The following is a 15,627-nucleotide window of genomic DNA, read 5'->3' on the forward strand; positions in this document are numbered from 1 at the left end:
ACAGTCTGCCTCTATTAATACATTGGGCTGCTAAGTTTCATGGTTCTGGAAATTGCACATTTAGTTTTGTATATGGAACAAAACTTCTTTTCTGTACACGATAAAACTAGTTTTATATTTTATCAGTAGATTACAGTTTTTACATATGCTAGAAAAATTTCTAGTTTATAATTTTAGACTTGAATAATTTTTGTTATGTTATCTGGGAAAGTTGTAGGATGACCTACAGCTAAAAACAAGACAATTTTGAATTGAAATGATTTAAGATCTAATTTGAAAAACTCATCTTTTACCATTTTTCCTTTTATATGCTGTAGTTATCCTTCTGGAAACCAGGAGGATATCACCAATAATGACAGAGAGCTAAAATAAGACCAAGAAGGATTAGCCTACACAATCTCACATAAAGATCTGCAGTCATGTCTGTACATATAACTTAATTCACTATATTTTGGAGCATAGTCATAAAACTAACACAGTATTTTACCAACAGATTAGAGCATATCTAATATTACATAATTATAGCTGCTTTTACCTGGAGAAGCGGCAGGTTGCCCTGCAAAAAATATACACAATTTAGAAAATAAATTATTATAAATTAACTCAAAACTCATATTTCTTCTGCCTGTGTTTCTTGACTTATTTACCTAAATATCTGGCTAAGAATGCAAAGCTTCTAAAACTCTATAAAGGCCTTACTATTTCCTCAGTATTTTCCCTGCTAGGATTCGGCTCTACTTGTTGATTCCATCAATTTATCATATTATTGGAAATATGCGACTTGCATATTTGTGGTCATAAGCGGACTAGAGCCTCACTTGCTTTTCTTCCGTAAATTGTAATAAAAAGTGGTTGACACTCTAGCTAGGATTTGTCAAGCTTCAGGGCTCGACACAAATTTCATGAAAGGGGTATTTTCGTCTTCAAGATTCTTTCCCAATATGTAGTAGGTGTAAAAATAATATTATCAAATACCTCCAATTAGAAATGTAGTGTAGTTTTTCTGATTCTCTATGTCTTTTTCCTTATGTACAGGCATTGCAAGTGTGACTTGCGAGAAATGCGCATCGGTGTCCTTTAACAAATGCAGGCAAAATATATATATATATATATATATATATATATATACACACACACACACATGTCATTGAGACACAGATGTATATACATTTCATAGAGTTCTACAGTACTTTGCAGAATAGCCGCTAAATCTATTGCCGGCTTCTGTAAAATCAATACAAAACCCGACATGAAATGACACATGGCTTACATACAGTAAACCATTTAATTTAATTTAGCTTTTTATATGTCTTTGACTAACAATTAGATTAGGGTATGTGTGTAAAATTTGGGACATGTAGGTGTTAATTGTAGGTGTTAAATTCAGGGGTTAATTTGTTGAAAAAAATTGCATGGGCTCCCGCAGTAGCCTAGAGAGGGACAATTGTTTTTGCCCCCCCCCGGCTAAAAAAATCTGCCCCCAGCCACCACAGAAGAGGCGCATCTATAAGATGCACTTTTTCTGGCACTTACCCTCTCTATTCCCATGGCCTTTAGTGGAGGCTCATGGGTTAATAATAATGGGTTAACGTCACCTTGCTATTGAAAGGTGACATTAAGCTGGGTTAATAATGGAGAGTTGTCAATAAGACACCTATCCTTTATTAACCCTAGAATAGTAAAGGGTTAAAAAAGGCACACATTAATTAGAAATTCTTTTAATGAAATAATCACACCAATTTTTTGACCACATTTATTAATCTGCTAATCCAAAGGAATCCCTTGCCATGTAAAAAAACAAAAAATAAAAAAACAACAATATATAGCTATCTGCCGTTTAGTCAGGTTCCCCGCTGCAATCCATCACAAGGGGTTAACTACTTTACAACGGGGACCGTGCTAATGCGACCAGCCCTGCTGTAAACCACTGCTGAATGAATTAATTCATCTATGCACAGGTGCCCCGGCTGACCGGAGATGAACTAATAAACATGGGAAAGTTTCTGAACTTTTTCCCAAGCTCATCAGTTCACCTCAGGTCAGCCAGGGACTCCGCGCAGCCTCACTGACTACTGCTGACATCATTGAGGCTGCGCGGAATCCCTGGCTGACCAGAGGTGAACTGATAGGCATGGGAAAAATTTCAGAAACTTTCCCCAGCTTATTAGTTCATCTCCGGTCAGCCGGGGAGGCTGCACAGAGATGAATTAATTAATTCTGCAGTGGGTTACAGCAAGGCCGGTCACATTAGCACTAGTGCCTGTTGTAAACTAGTTAACGCCTTATGATGGATTGCAGCGAGGGACCTGACTGAACAGCAGAGAGTAAGTGTATTGTTGTTTTTTTATTTTTTTACAGGACAAAGAATTATTTTGGATTAGCAGATTAATAAATGTGTTAAAAAAATTGGTGTGATTATTTCATTAAAAGAATTTCTAATTAATGTGTGTGTGTCTTTTTTAACCTTTTACTATTCTAAGGTTAATAATGGACTGGTGTCTTATTGACAACTCTCCATTATTAACCTGGCTTAATGTCACCTTTCAATAGCAAGGTGACATTAACCCATTATTATTAACCCATTAGCCTGTGCTAAAGGCAATGGGAATAGAGAGGCTAAGTGCCAGAAAAGGCACATCTTATAGATGCGCCTTTTCTAGTGTGGCTGGGGGCAGATTTTTTTAGCCGGGAGGGCCAAAAACAATGGTCCCTCTCTAAGCTATTAAAATCTGCCCTCACTCACTGGCTTTCCCTCTCTGGCGGAGAAATTACCACCTGAGCACTCGCAATTTTTTTTACAACGAATTAACCTCTTAATTTAACACCTACATGTCCCAAATTTTACACACATACCCTAATCTAATTATTAGTCAAAGAAATATAAAAAACTAAATGAAATGAAATGGTTTACTATATGTAAACCATATGTCATTTCATGTTGGGTTTTATAATGTTTTTACAGAAGCCGACAAGTGATTTTGCGGCTATTCTGCTATGTAGAACTCTATGAAATATACATATATATATGTGGCTATATCTATTCTTTCTCTTGTGTTTTAACCTATCATTGGGCTCCATTATATGTCCATTTTGCAAGCCGGCGAGAAAATCTCATCATACGGATGCAATACAGATGTCACACAGATGCTTAGGCCTCTTTCACACATCAGGTTTTTTGTATCAGTCGAAATCCCTAGTTTTCAGAAAAAAAGGATCCTGTGTTTGTTGCCGCTGGATCCGTTTTTTTCTCAAAGACTTGCATTAGTGATGGATTTCGACGGATAGCCGCACATTTCGTCCGTCATGTGCTGGATCCGGCGGAATTTGAGTGCCTGTCTTCTGGAGAAGCCAGTCAGCTAGAGAGTCCTGCCAGCCAGCCAGCAAGAGAGTCCTGCCTGCCTGCCAGCCAGCCAGCAAGAGAGTCCTGCCTGCCAGCCAGTGTGAGTCCTTCCAGCGTGTGTGTGGCATATGTGTGAGTGCAGCATGTGTGTGAGTGTGTGTCCAGCCATGCTTTTTTTTCATACTGTACTTGTATTTCCAACAAAGTGCAGCGGCGTGTATGTGACTGTGGGGCTTGTGTGACTGTGGCGTGTGTGTGACTGTGGGGTATGTAACTGTTGGGCGTGTGTGACTGTGTGGCATGTGTGTGACTGGTGTGACTGCGGCGTGCGTGACTGCGGCATGTGTGTGTCCAGCCATGTTTTGTTTATTTTTCATTTACTGTTCTTGTATTTAAATAAAGAACAGTGTAGCTCCTACTTGCTTTCACCAAAAGTAAAAAAAGTGAAAAATAAATAAATGAAAACTTGCTCCAAAAACTGGCCGCAGTATCATTTAACTTTAAGGTCACTTTAAAATTGTGGGTAAGTCGCACAGGAAAGCAGAACGTGCAATACAGTGGGGTTTAGGTTTTTAAAGTTGGAAGGAGGGTAGGTGTTTGCAAGGTATAGGTTGTTTTCTTTAAAAAAAATACAGGAGGTAGAGGGTTTGCCAGCTTGCGCATCGCGCATAACAAGTTGGAAGGAGGGTATTAGGCAGGAGTCACACTAGCGATTAAATCAGACGAATGCAATGCGATAAAAAAATCGCATTGCATTCGTCCCAATGTTATTCAGTGGTGCTGCTCCCATCATGCATTTTCTTATCGGATCCGTTCCTTGTACTGAGACAATCGCAGCATGCTGCGATTGTCACTGATTTTCGGATCGGATTCGCCAATGCAAGTCTATGGATGCGATTAAAAATCGCATGAAAGCGCACCACACGTGTGACTTGCGATTAAATCGCAAGACTTCTCCATGTCAACAGGAAAGAGCATCAGGCATTGGTATTGGATGTCAATTTGATGCTTAGATGCGAATAAAATCGGTTCCTCGCCGGAAAATGGGATGACAGACGGATCCCTGGACAAGAATTCTTTGTGCGATTTCGTACCGTTAAAATCGGACCGATTTTTTATTCGTTGTGTGTGACTCCAGCCTTACCGTTAAATTACAGAGGGGGGTGGTTTAGAAAGCTACTGAAGTACTTTGCATTTTTTGTTTTTGGGGGCATAGGGGTATTGGTTTTTTTTGGGGGGAGGGGTTGAAATCCTGATGGCTCTGGAGCAACCTTTTTTTTTTTCCTAAAAGCGGACCACACATAAATAATCAGTATAATAGCTAACAAGTGTCTTTATTCTTGCAGATACTACAAGAAACGGTGTGCAGTACCGAAGCAAGGGGACGTGTGCAAGTCGTGATGTAAGTGTTAAAGGCCGGAACGCTTAATATATAATTCGTAGAATGTAAGTCCGCAAGGACAGGGTCCTCTCCCTTCTGCACCAGTCTGTCATTGTAAATTTGTTTACTGTTAACGATATCTATAACTTTGTATGTAACCCCCCTTCTCATGTACAGCACCATGGAACTAATGGCGCTATATAAATAAATAATAATAATAGTAGCTAAAATTGTCTTTCTACTTGCAGATCCTTCAAGTGTACTGACAATGTCTTCTGGGAGCCCCCCTCACAGCATCGGCGAACTGAGGTAATTAAATTTTTTATTTTTATGCTTTCTGATGGTAACAGTTTTTGCAGCCCTATATGCATTAATTCTGTTTTCACAGGAAGTTGAAGCAGAGGGGCTTCTAGAAAGAGACGAACGGGATGGAGAAATGCTAGAAGCGGGCGCGCAGAGTGTAAGTTTCGCACAGACAGATCCTCACAGACATCACACTACACCCAGCACATAACAAACAGACATCACAGTACACACAATACATATGCCTCCATCCAAGCACATAATTTTTTTTTGTTTTTATAGCCTTCACATTCTGGGGCTCGGCCTAGAGCACCTCCCAGGGTGGTCAACGTGAGCATCGCCGCTGTCAGCATAGATTAAGTACCCTTCTTTTCTTTTTGGTTTGTCTTATTACTTTTTTAGTTCATGGGGATGATTTGAATTTAATGGGGGGTTTTTTCACAGGCTTCACAGCGTGCTCCAAATCGGACGGTGAGGAGGCTGGACTGGATGTTGACCGACCGCCTCATCAGCGAGGTCCGAGAGAGGGAGCCACTGTGGAACATGGTGGACCGTGGCCATGCTGACAGTATCATCACCTGTCGGCTCTGTAAGGAAGTTTGTGCTGTAGTTGTGGACTAATGGGAGGGCCTCGGACCTTGGGCCCGGGATCAAGCACGTAAGTATTCATAGTTCAGGAATTTATGTTGCAGGATGTAATGTGTTGTATACTAACCAATTTGTGCTTTCACTTTACAGGTGAAAGGGTTGTCAAGTGATGGCATTCACTCAGGGATCGCTTCAAGAGGGAGTTCAACAAGGAGATGCAGGCCCCGAGTGGATCGGGAGGATGCAGGAGCAAATACAAGTACGCAAGAGCCCTGTTGTTCCTATGATCAACAATGGTGGCCAGAAGGTAAATATTCCCCACACTATTTATTAAGTCAAAATGTTTCCATGTCTAACCTTATTTTTGGGTTTCAGCCAGGGCATGGCAATATTGCAATATCAATATATTAATTATTTCTTTTTTTTTCTTTGACAGCACTGTCTGCAGCGCTCTGGGACCTGCTGCTCGGTTGGACCCTGCTGGAGCGGTCCTATAGGAGTCCGCCACCGGGGACCACATCTAGACACCAGACCCCTCTGCACATTCCCTCATGTCTAGTCCCTCGGCCCCATCCACCAGCGCTGGAGCATCATGGTCGACTTTGTCACATGAAGCTACTGATGATGAGGTAGCGTACCCTTTACCCCACCCCTCTGACACTGCCGCCACCTCTAGAACACCTTTGGGTTCTGGATGGCAGTGCCCCAGAGGTCAGGAAAGGAGCTATGCGCCCAAGTTCTTGCATCTGAATGCAGCCTTCCAGAACTCGATCAAGCTTTTGGCCGAGCAAATGACTGCTGGCTGAACAACAGCATCCATGAAATCAGCAGTCATCTGAATAGGATGCATTTAGATGCAAGCAAGTCGCTGAATCATTGCTTTTTTCAGGCAGTACTCGAGCACATGGAAAAGCTAACTCCTGACCAGCAGATATATGTAATGCAAGGCTGCCAGGTTTCTCTAGCACAGGTCATCTCCCGAGACCCTCCACCTGCCCCGGTAGTTTCTCCCACACCTACCCCCCCTTCAGCCACTGTCCCTCCTCCTCCCACTCATTTGTCATTCCAGCTTTCCCCGTATCAGCTTTCCATGTACCTTACTTCCCCGTACCTTCCTTCACCGTTACCTTCACCGTACCCGATCCCACCAACACCTTCACCGTACCTGGTCCAACAAACGTCTGTACCTCCACTCCCTGCCCAATCTGTACCCCCCACCCAACCTCATGTTTAAACCACCCCTTCCACTTCTGATCCCCACCTACCTGGTCTACAGTCCCCCACTATCGACGTGGTCTGCTCTGTCAGCCCCTCTGGAAATACCTCCACCCCACACTATACACAGTTGTAAATAGTTTGTAAATAATAAAAGTTTTTGTTTAAAAACACAATTATTGTCTTTCATTTTTTTAATGCAAAGTTACAACACTTTGGGTAAAAAGTACAAAACTTACTAAACTTTTTGTAAAGGTATAAAAATAGAGGTAAAGGTACAAAACATACAAAACAAGGTACAAACGTTTGTTAAAAGACAAAAATCATGGTATAATCACAACTATGACATCAGTAATAATTTTGGTACTCCAACATACATTATATCAAAAGCCAAAGAATTCAAACCATGTCATCCTGCCAATCAACTCTTCCTTGAGGTGACATAAAGTACTCAGGAAATTTGTCCCTCATTCTGGAAACTGCCACAGCACTCTGAAAAGTCATATTGTGATAATCACGCAAGGTGGTTTCAAACACATTGTCATCCATGGCAACCTGTTCCTTGCATACGACAAAATTGTGCAGGACCACACAAGCCTTCACCACCTCATCCACAGTCTCAGTTTTCAGTTTAATAGCGGTCAACAGAACTCGCCTTTTGGATGTTAGAATGCCGAAAGCACACTCCACCATTCTTCGAGCTCGTAACCGATAATTGAACACTCTTTTAGCTGGCGTCAAGCCACTACTTCTGTATGGCTTGAGTAGGTGTGGCAAAAGTTGGAAGGCTTCATCTCCAACACACACAAATGGCATTGGTGGCCCAGAGGTTCCAGGGAGTGGTCTTGGAGATGGAAGATGGAATGTGTCTCTGTATAAATGACGCCTCATTGCAGACATTTTAAAAACCTGCCAATCATTGGAGCTGCCATAGACACCAATATCCACCGCTGTAAACTTGCATTGGGTGTCTGCAAAGGCCATCAGCACAATTGAAAAATATTTTTTAGAATTAAAAAATTCTGAGCCAGATGCAGCTGGCTTGACAATCCTTATATGCTTCCCATCCACTGCACCCACGCAATTGGGAAACTAGCAAATATTTGCAAAGTTTTCTGCAATCTCCAGCCACCTCTCTGTTGTTGGATGTGGGATATACTCCTCCTGTAAACAGTCTCACGATGCCCGGCAGGTCTGTTTTACTATCCCTGATATTGTAGAAATCACAAGCCTGAATTGATAATGTAGGGAGGAAAGGGATTCGCCTGTTGCAAGGAATATGTTCAAAGAGGAAAAGACAATAATTAATACAAACTATCAGCAACAACATTACAGTTATAAGTCTACAGGAGGAGAAACAATAAAAAAGGCTTACCGAAGAGTCACCATCAGACGCTCCGACGGTGACATGGAGAAGCGGCAATAGGTGTCACTTCTCCTGATTAGTTCTCCAATACGTTCCACCAAAATATCAAAATTTTCCGCTCTCATGTGGACATAGTTGAAAAACTTCTCAGGGCTGATCTGCAATTCCATATACAGCATTGAATAGACCCCACATGTCATATGCTGTGCAGTGATTGGGTGAATCCAAAGAGGTTGCCGCCGCCTCAAATGAAGGTGCACTGTCTTGCTTTCTCCTTTTCCCGAATGATCACTGCCAACCGATTTGCCTCAAAAGCAAAATCCGCATTGATGGTCACAATCTTTGCTATAACTCCTTCCATTTCTGCCACTTGCTCTACATCCTTACAAAGATAGGGTGTTAAAACACTCTATATGTAGGTTTCCAGTAGTTTACAGTAGCCAATCACGTTTGGGAGCTTCCCATTTGGCTGAAAAAAAAAAATGATCCGTTGAAAAGCAGAAGAAACGGATGGAAAAAACGGATGCGATGGATCGGTTTTTTTGACGGATCTGCTAGTCGGATCCGTCGAAAAAAACGGATCCGTCGCATCCGTTTTTCACAATTTTCGACGGACGCCAACGGATTTTGACTGACGCCAAAAAACTGATCTGTGAAAGAGGTCTTAGATGCGAGAAAATTGCATCCTCGCATTCCAATCGGATGACATTCGGATCACTGTTCATGAAACATTTGTGCGATTATGGTCCGTTTAAAACGGACCGATTTTTTATAGCTTGTGTGTGACTCCAGCCCAAGAGTTCAAAGCTTTACATACTTTCACTACTGAGTCTCATTATGCCAGCAAAAATTAAAGCCATTGTTTACCTGAGGAAATATTCAGCAAGCACTGCAACTTACTGAATCAAACTAGATGGAATCTACGCGCTGTTAGGATTTAGCTCCACTTGCTCGGTTCAGCAGTAGTCACGTGATTGCAAATATGTATTTTACATTTTTGAGGTCTCATTCTGACTAGATCCTCACCTGCTTTGTTCAATAGATTCTATTGAAAAGTAAATGAGGCTCTAGTTACGAATTGACAAGCTGCAGATCTTGCAGAAAATTTCCTTTGTGATAGAAAACATATTTAGAAAAAATGCAACATTTGTCTTTTGTTTTTCTCTTAAATCCAATGTAACAATTAAACAGGAACAAAATAAGGAAATGATGTTGATAAAGTAGAGTTGTCTGCAAAGAGTGAAGGGCATCTGTATCAAATAATCACTTTCTGAAAACTGCTTCTCCACCTGTGTGCTTTCTTTAGCAAATACCTTGAGACCTGATCCTTTGGACTTCTAGCTCAAAAAAAGAGAAAAAAACCCTTGGGGTTATGGTAGCAAGAATATAATGAGATTCTTTCTGTGGGCTATTGTGTGGATGTAATTAAGTGTCCCCCCTTGGTTGTCGGCAATCATGGTTCCTTGATGATTGGGAAAATCAAGGAAAACGAGGTGAGATCTTTCCTTTTTATATGAATTTATTATAAGCTCTTTTGATGCCAGTAATTCATGGCCGTTCAAAGCCAGGCAAAAATAAGGAAGTGAGGCGAGACCGTTTTGCTATCTATTTGAATATTTTTAATACTGAAACAATAGATGCTTTTTCTCCCAATTGAATTGTTGTGCTGGAGCAATACTACATGATCCTTTTTATGGATATGAAATTGCTGATTGACATCTAATGACATTCAAACACTAGGTCAGCAGTATAGTTGAACTTGATCTCTTTTATGGATATAAAGCTGCTGATTGAAAGCTAAAGATATTCAAGTTATTAGGTCAACAGTACAGTTGAGTGTTATTTTTCATATGCTTTCTTTCACTTGGTGTGCTATTTGTTTGCTTTGGTAGGACACATTTTAATCATATCTAATAAAATTGCATTTTAATTAATCCTACCCTGATTTTCATGCGAATTCTTCTGAATTGGTGGTCATTGCTGCCTTTTGGGCTTTTAGAATAGGGATCATTTTTTACAATTGTAACATTGGTTTAGGCACAGATCTTTCCCAACTATCATTCACCTACAAATCATTCAATGGTTAGATTGGCCATACCGTCTTCTTGTCTCTTGACTTTTCTGCTATAGCCAATGTCCATTGGCCTAGCCCAGTCAATCATCTTCTTTCTGGCTACTATGTGATCTATACTGAATCACTGCTGCCAATGGCCACCAGTCATATCCCTGCACTTACAGATATCTCTACTTACAGAAATGTCTTTGCCATTCTATACTATGTTGTTGCTGCCACTTCCGCTATGTACATGCACATATCTCCTGCTTTTGTACAGTGTGCACCACAGGTATACACCATTGTTCCTGGGAAGTGTACCCTCTTCAGCATAAATAGACATGAAACATCTTTTACAAAAGGGATTATCTTTCAAGTTTTTGTGGCAAGCTATTGTTTCTTCACTTTCAAATTAGCTTCCCTAATCCTATTCTTTAAATAAAGTGATGACTTTTGGATGATTTAAACAATTCAATTTCATAAGGTTCTGAAAGAAATACATAGTTTATGTTACCGGGAATTGTGGTAGGTTCAACTATAGAAATAAAAATAAGCTCAGTTAGAACAGAATTTAAAAGTTAACTCAAACTTATATTTCTTCTGCCTTTGTTCACCTTTCTATCTACCTGAACATAACAATAACCGAGACCCGGAGATTTTCCAACGCTGGGGGGCACTATAACTTTATTTCTCAGTGCCGTTAAAAAGCAGCCCTGAGGAATAAGTACCCTTAACTGCCGCCGTTAAAAGGCCTATCGGCGGCCGTTAAGGGAGTAAATCGGTTCTTCACCTGAATATATTTTTTAGCAAGCACTAAAGCATGCCAAATCTTAAAAGTGCGGAATGTATACAGTGCTAGAATTCAGTTTCACTTCATAACAAATATCGTATTTGCATATTTGCAGTCCCGAGCCGAAAAGAGTCTCACCTGCTTTTTTCATTAGATTCCATTGAAACGTGGCTGAGACACTAGTTAGAATTTGGAAGAGACAGGGTTTGTCTAAAGGTTCCTTAAGATGCACAACTTCTTAAAAATGGAATGTTGCATTTTTCTTTTGTCTCTTAAATCCAGTATAACAATAAAATAGGTACAAAAAAAGCCAATGATGTTGATAAAGTAGAGTTTTCTGCAGACAGAGAAAGGCATTTGCCTCAAATAATCACTTTTTTGAAAACTGTTTCTCCTTCTATGTCCTTTCTCCAGCAGATACCCTGAACTCTAATCGTGGGGATTTTTGGCTCAGCAGATTGGAACATTGGCAAGAACTGGTCCAGTTTGCTATGGGCATACTATCATGGTGCATCTCCAGTGTGCTGTCACAAAGGATATTCAGTATAACCTGGGGATTTCTCACATCCATTCAGATGAATCAGGCATGTGTTTCAGATGATGAAAGAAGCACCGAAACACATGTCAGGGTGAGCGCCACACAGCCTGTGGGACACCATATGTTCCAGGTATTTCCCAATTTACCAGTTCTTGATATATCAAAGCATATTTTTAAGGTACAGTGGTGATAGACTATGCACACCTGATACATAGGGCATGTGCAATACTATAGACATTTCTTCACAGATCTAAGGGTATGTGTAATTGTTGACATCACACTATTTCCTCTTTATCCATGTGTATTGAACTATTACACTTGTGTGATGTTTGTTATGACTTTGCATTGAATGGTTTGATTCCACAACAGCAAAATTCAAGGTTGTTGTTTTTCCTGGTGTCTGTCCAGCAGCTTTAATTGTTCAGTAGGACAATACTGGTTCAAATTTTATATTCATTCTTATGTCTGTATACGCTCTTTTTATTTGCCACCACATTTGTACACAAATAAAGGCTTTTAAATATAATATTCTTATTTTCAGGCTCTTTAATCGGGTTTCTTTCTGTTGGTTTGTCCCAGCAGTTGTACATGTATCACGATGCGAGTGATTCCCTTCAAATATTTTTCATATAAAACAACATGTTTGTTATCAGCATGTTCTTTGGTCTACTGTATTTGTTTAACAAGTGTGTATTATAGGTATACTCTAGTGATCCTGGGAAGTGTACCCTCTTCAGCATACACAGACATTAAACAGCTTCCACAATAGGGGTTATTTTTCAGATTTTGTTGACAAGCCACACAGTTCAAACAGTTCAATTTCATTATGCTACGAAAAAAATATATATATTACGTTACCTGGAATTGAGGTGGGTTCAACTGCCGAAATAAAAAAAGCTCAATTAGAACAGAGTTTAAAAGATAACTCAAAGTAACATTTATTCTGCATTTGTTAATCCTTCTATTTACCGAACCATCTGGCTAAGTGCAATGCATCTCAAAGTTTCACTACTGAGGCCACTGACTTCTGGCTCAGCAGATTGAACAATTGGCAATAACTGGTTCAGTTAACTTTGGGCATACTGTCATGCTCCACCTGCAATGCGCTGTCAGAGAATGTAATCCGCACTGCCAGTGGCTTTAACACATTCATGTAAATTTATCTTCCAAAAGTGTAGAAAACTTTACATTTGTAAAAATAAATCAGGCATGAATCACAGACAACTTTTGTTCACCCTTAGTTAATGGCAATGATGGGAATTGGCATGTCATCTGCTTGCCACTCCGTTGTCTTCTACACTTTTCTGCTGCCACCAGTGCAAATAATAAAATCCCAGCCAGTCATCTACTTCCTGTCCACCATGTAATTTATACTGTAAAGGCATAATCTACTGTTGCTAGGAAGTGTACCCTCTTTAGTGTATACAGACATGAAACAGCTCATAAAATAGGGATTATTTTTACATGTTTTGGTGACAAGCCATTTCTTCTTCACTTTGAAATCGGCTAACCTTGTATTGTTCTCTAAATAATATATAATGATCTTTGGATGCCTTGAACAGGCCAAACACTTCAAATTCATAATGTTGGGAAAAAAATACTTAGTTTATGTTACCTGGAATTGTGGTAGTTTCAACTGCAAAGATAAAAAATAAAAAAAGATAACTCAATTAGAACAGAATTTAAAAGTTAACTCACAGTCTTATTTATACTGCTTTTGTTAATTCATCTTTTTATCTGACTATCTGGCTAAGTGTGCAAAGCTTCTCAAAGTTCCACTACAGAATCCTCACTATGCATGTTAAAATTAAAGGACCATAGAGAAGGTTGCTGGATGAGGTCCTCCTGGACCATAGAGAGGATTGCAGCAGGCAGAGCAGAGACGGGTGCGCACACAGCAATGGCATGCAGCGATGAGATAAAGCACACATGCGCACAGCAACGGCATGCAGCCATGGAGAGGTACGCGTGGCATATAGCCATGAGGTAGAGCACGAGTACGCACCAGCAGTGCCAGGCAGTCATGAGATGAGGTGCGCATGCACACTGCTCCAGGGGTCATGCAGCATAACAGACATGGAAGACATAACAGTGAGGTGCGCATGCACACTGCTCCAGGGGTCATGCAGCATAACAGACATGACAGGCATAACAGTGAGGTGCACGTGCACACTGCTCAAGGGGTCATGCAGCATAACAGACATGACAGACATAACAGTGAGGTGCGTGTGCACACCAGGGTCATGCAGCATAACAGATATGATGGGCATGACATTAAAGGTCACTCCATGTGGAAAGAGTGCAAAAGTATCTGCTCGGTTGCTCCACACAGCGGTACAATAATGGAGCACTCAAAGCTATACCCTTCACAGGAGTATAGTAAGTAATGATGCTAGTTGGGGTCCCTATACCTATCCCCCAGGAAAGTCTAGGCTGGTGGTTGAGCTTGCTCTGACACTCTGTTGTACTAAATAGTACATGCGACTTAAGACGCCCGGAGTTAGATGCTAAGCCAAGTGGGAGTTCCCACCCTACACTGCCTGCCTAGACACACAATCGCCGTACGAGAGGCAGCACAGGTGCACACAAAGTGGTAACATATCCACTGACACACATAAGGCATAGAGGATCTTAGCGCGCTGACGTGTGCCCCAAAGACCCTTTTATATGCTCCGCTTAAGTCCACTCAGATAGATATATGTAACGTTTAAGGAGAAGTGCCTCCCATAAAGGGAAGAACAGTTACCTGGTTGATTGTTTTACTTGTTGTAAAGCTTTACACAAAACATTTCTGTAACATCTATTTTGCTTTGTTCCAGCCCGAGGACGTGCTGTGTTTAACAGAGGGGGGGAAATGGTGCCCCTGCGGTCTCAGTCACCACAGGGTACTGCACTACATCCAGAGGTGTGGTACTCTGCTCTCAGGTAAGGAAGGGGCACTGCCAGGACTCACACACCCAGCATCCAACACTAGTCCTCATCTGGCCAGGAGGGAGTTAAGTAGAGGGTGTGGGTGGAGGAAGTTAGAGGGGGAGTTGTCGGAGTGTGGTAAGCAGAGAGTTATTAGACTAGAGGGACAGTCTAGAAGAAGGACTGAAGCTGAGTGCAGCTTGTTCCCAGACTACAGAAAGAGAAGAAAGGGGGAGGAAAGGCTTCAGTAGTGGAGAGGAAGAAGAGGTCTCAGGGACATGGATAGTGAGGATCCATCCGTGAGGCCGGTATCCATCGGTGTTGTCGGTGAAGGGGCCAGGTCGCAGTTAGGGGAACGGCCCCAAAACTAGTGGAGAAACTAAGGACTCAGCTAGGAAACCGGAGGCTGCAGTATTTGCAGGTGCTGTAGCCACATCCATACATATTCGCTGAAAAGGCAGACATATAGGATCTACGGGTCTGACCAACTTTGCCCGACAAGATCCAAGTCTGCTGGCTCGGGACAGTGTGTATGAAGACACTGGGCAGGAGAGGCGGTAGCCAGAGATGCGAGACGGCCAGAAAAGGAACATCTAAGGGAGCCCTGGCAACGTGCACCCCAAGCTACCTGGGAGCTGTATGGACGACTATCCCTGAAGACACAGCACCCCCGGCTGGGGTTTGTACCATCTGAACTGTGAGTAAAACTTGTGAATACTGCAACTTGATGTGTCCTCCAATTTATTGCGGCGTCACTTGCCCTGCATTACTACCACTATCATTACTATTCCTTACACTATAACCTGCCCTGGGCAATAGCTCTGCCTGTGGAGAGCTGAACCAACTCTGCTGCATTAACATCTACCCCAGCGGACTGAATCTGCAGCATCGGCTGACACCTTTACTTGCCGAATACCACAGGTTGCGTCACTAACTAATTCAATATTAAATCATCCCCTATAAACTTTATTGAACATTTTCATTGGACACCCAGGGCCACGGACCGGGTCACGGCTGTCGTGACACTTTCCCTTTAAGAACTGCCCGGTACCAAGTACCCCATGGCCCTGGCGGGTGCTCCACTGTCATAATAATAATAATAAATTTTATTTCAATAGCACCGACATATTCCGCAGCACTTTA

At 41.5% G+C, this 15,627-nt stretch overlaps 1 protein-coding gene across 14 annotated transcripts in view; it reads right to left on the reverse strand.

The window, feature by feature from the left end:
• LOC141072913 (scavenger receptor cysteine-rich domain-containing protein DMBT1-like) overlaps nucleotides 1-15,627 on the reverse strand; it is a 490,185-nt gene that overhangs the window by 328,168 nt on the left and 146,390 nt on the right. For 12 of the 14 annotated variants that reach the window (XM_073560164.1, XM_073560161.1, XM_073560158.1 and 9 more), the window contains 3 exons: nucleotides 13,190-13,210; nucleotides 12,433-12,453; nucleotides 536-556 (listed from right to left, as the gene is read on the reverse strand). In XM_073560164.1, the coding sequence (XP_073416265.1) occupies nucleotides 536-556; nucleotides 12,433-12,453; nucleotides 13,190-13,210 (63 nt within the window). The remainder of the gene's footprint in view (nucleotides 1-535; nucleotides 557-12,432; nucleotides 12,454-13,189; nucleotides 13,211-15,627) is intronic. The other 2 variants (XM_073560162.1, XM_073560157.1) reach the window with 1 other exon arrangement.

Source organism: Dendrobates tinctorius, unplaced genomic scaffold (assembly GCF_039654945.1).
Source record: "Dendrobates tinctorius isolate UK_male_01 unplaced genomic scaffold, ASM3965494v1 ptg000293l, whole genome shotgun sequence".
NCBI classification, from domain to species: Eukaryota; Metazoa; Chordata; class Amphibia; order Anura; family Dendrobatidae; genus Dendrobates; species Dendrobates tinctorius.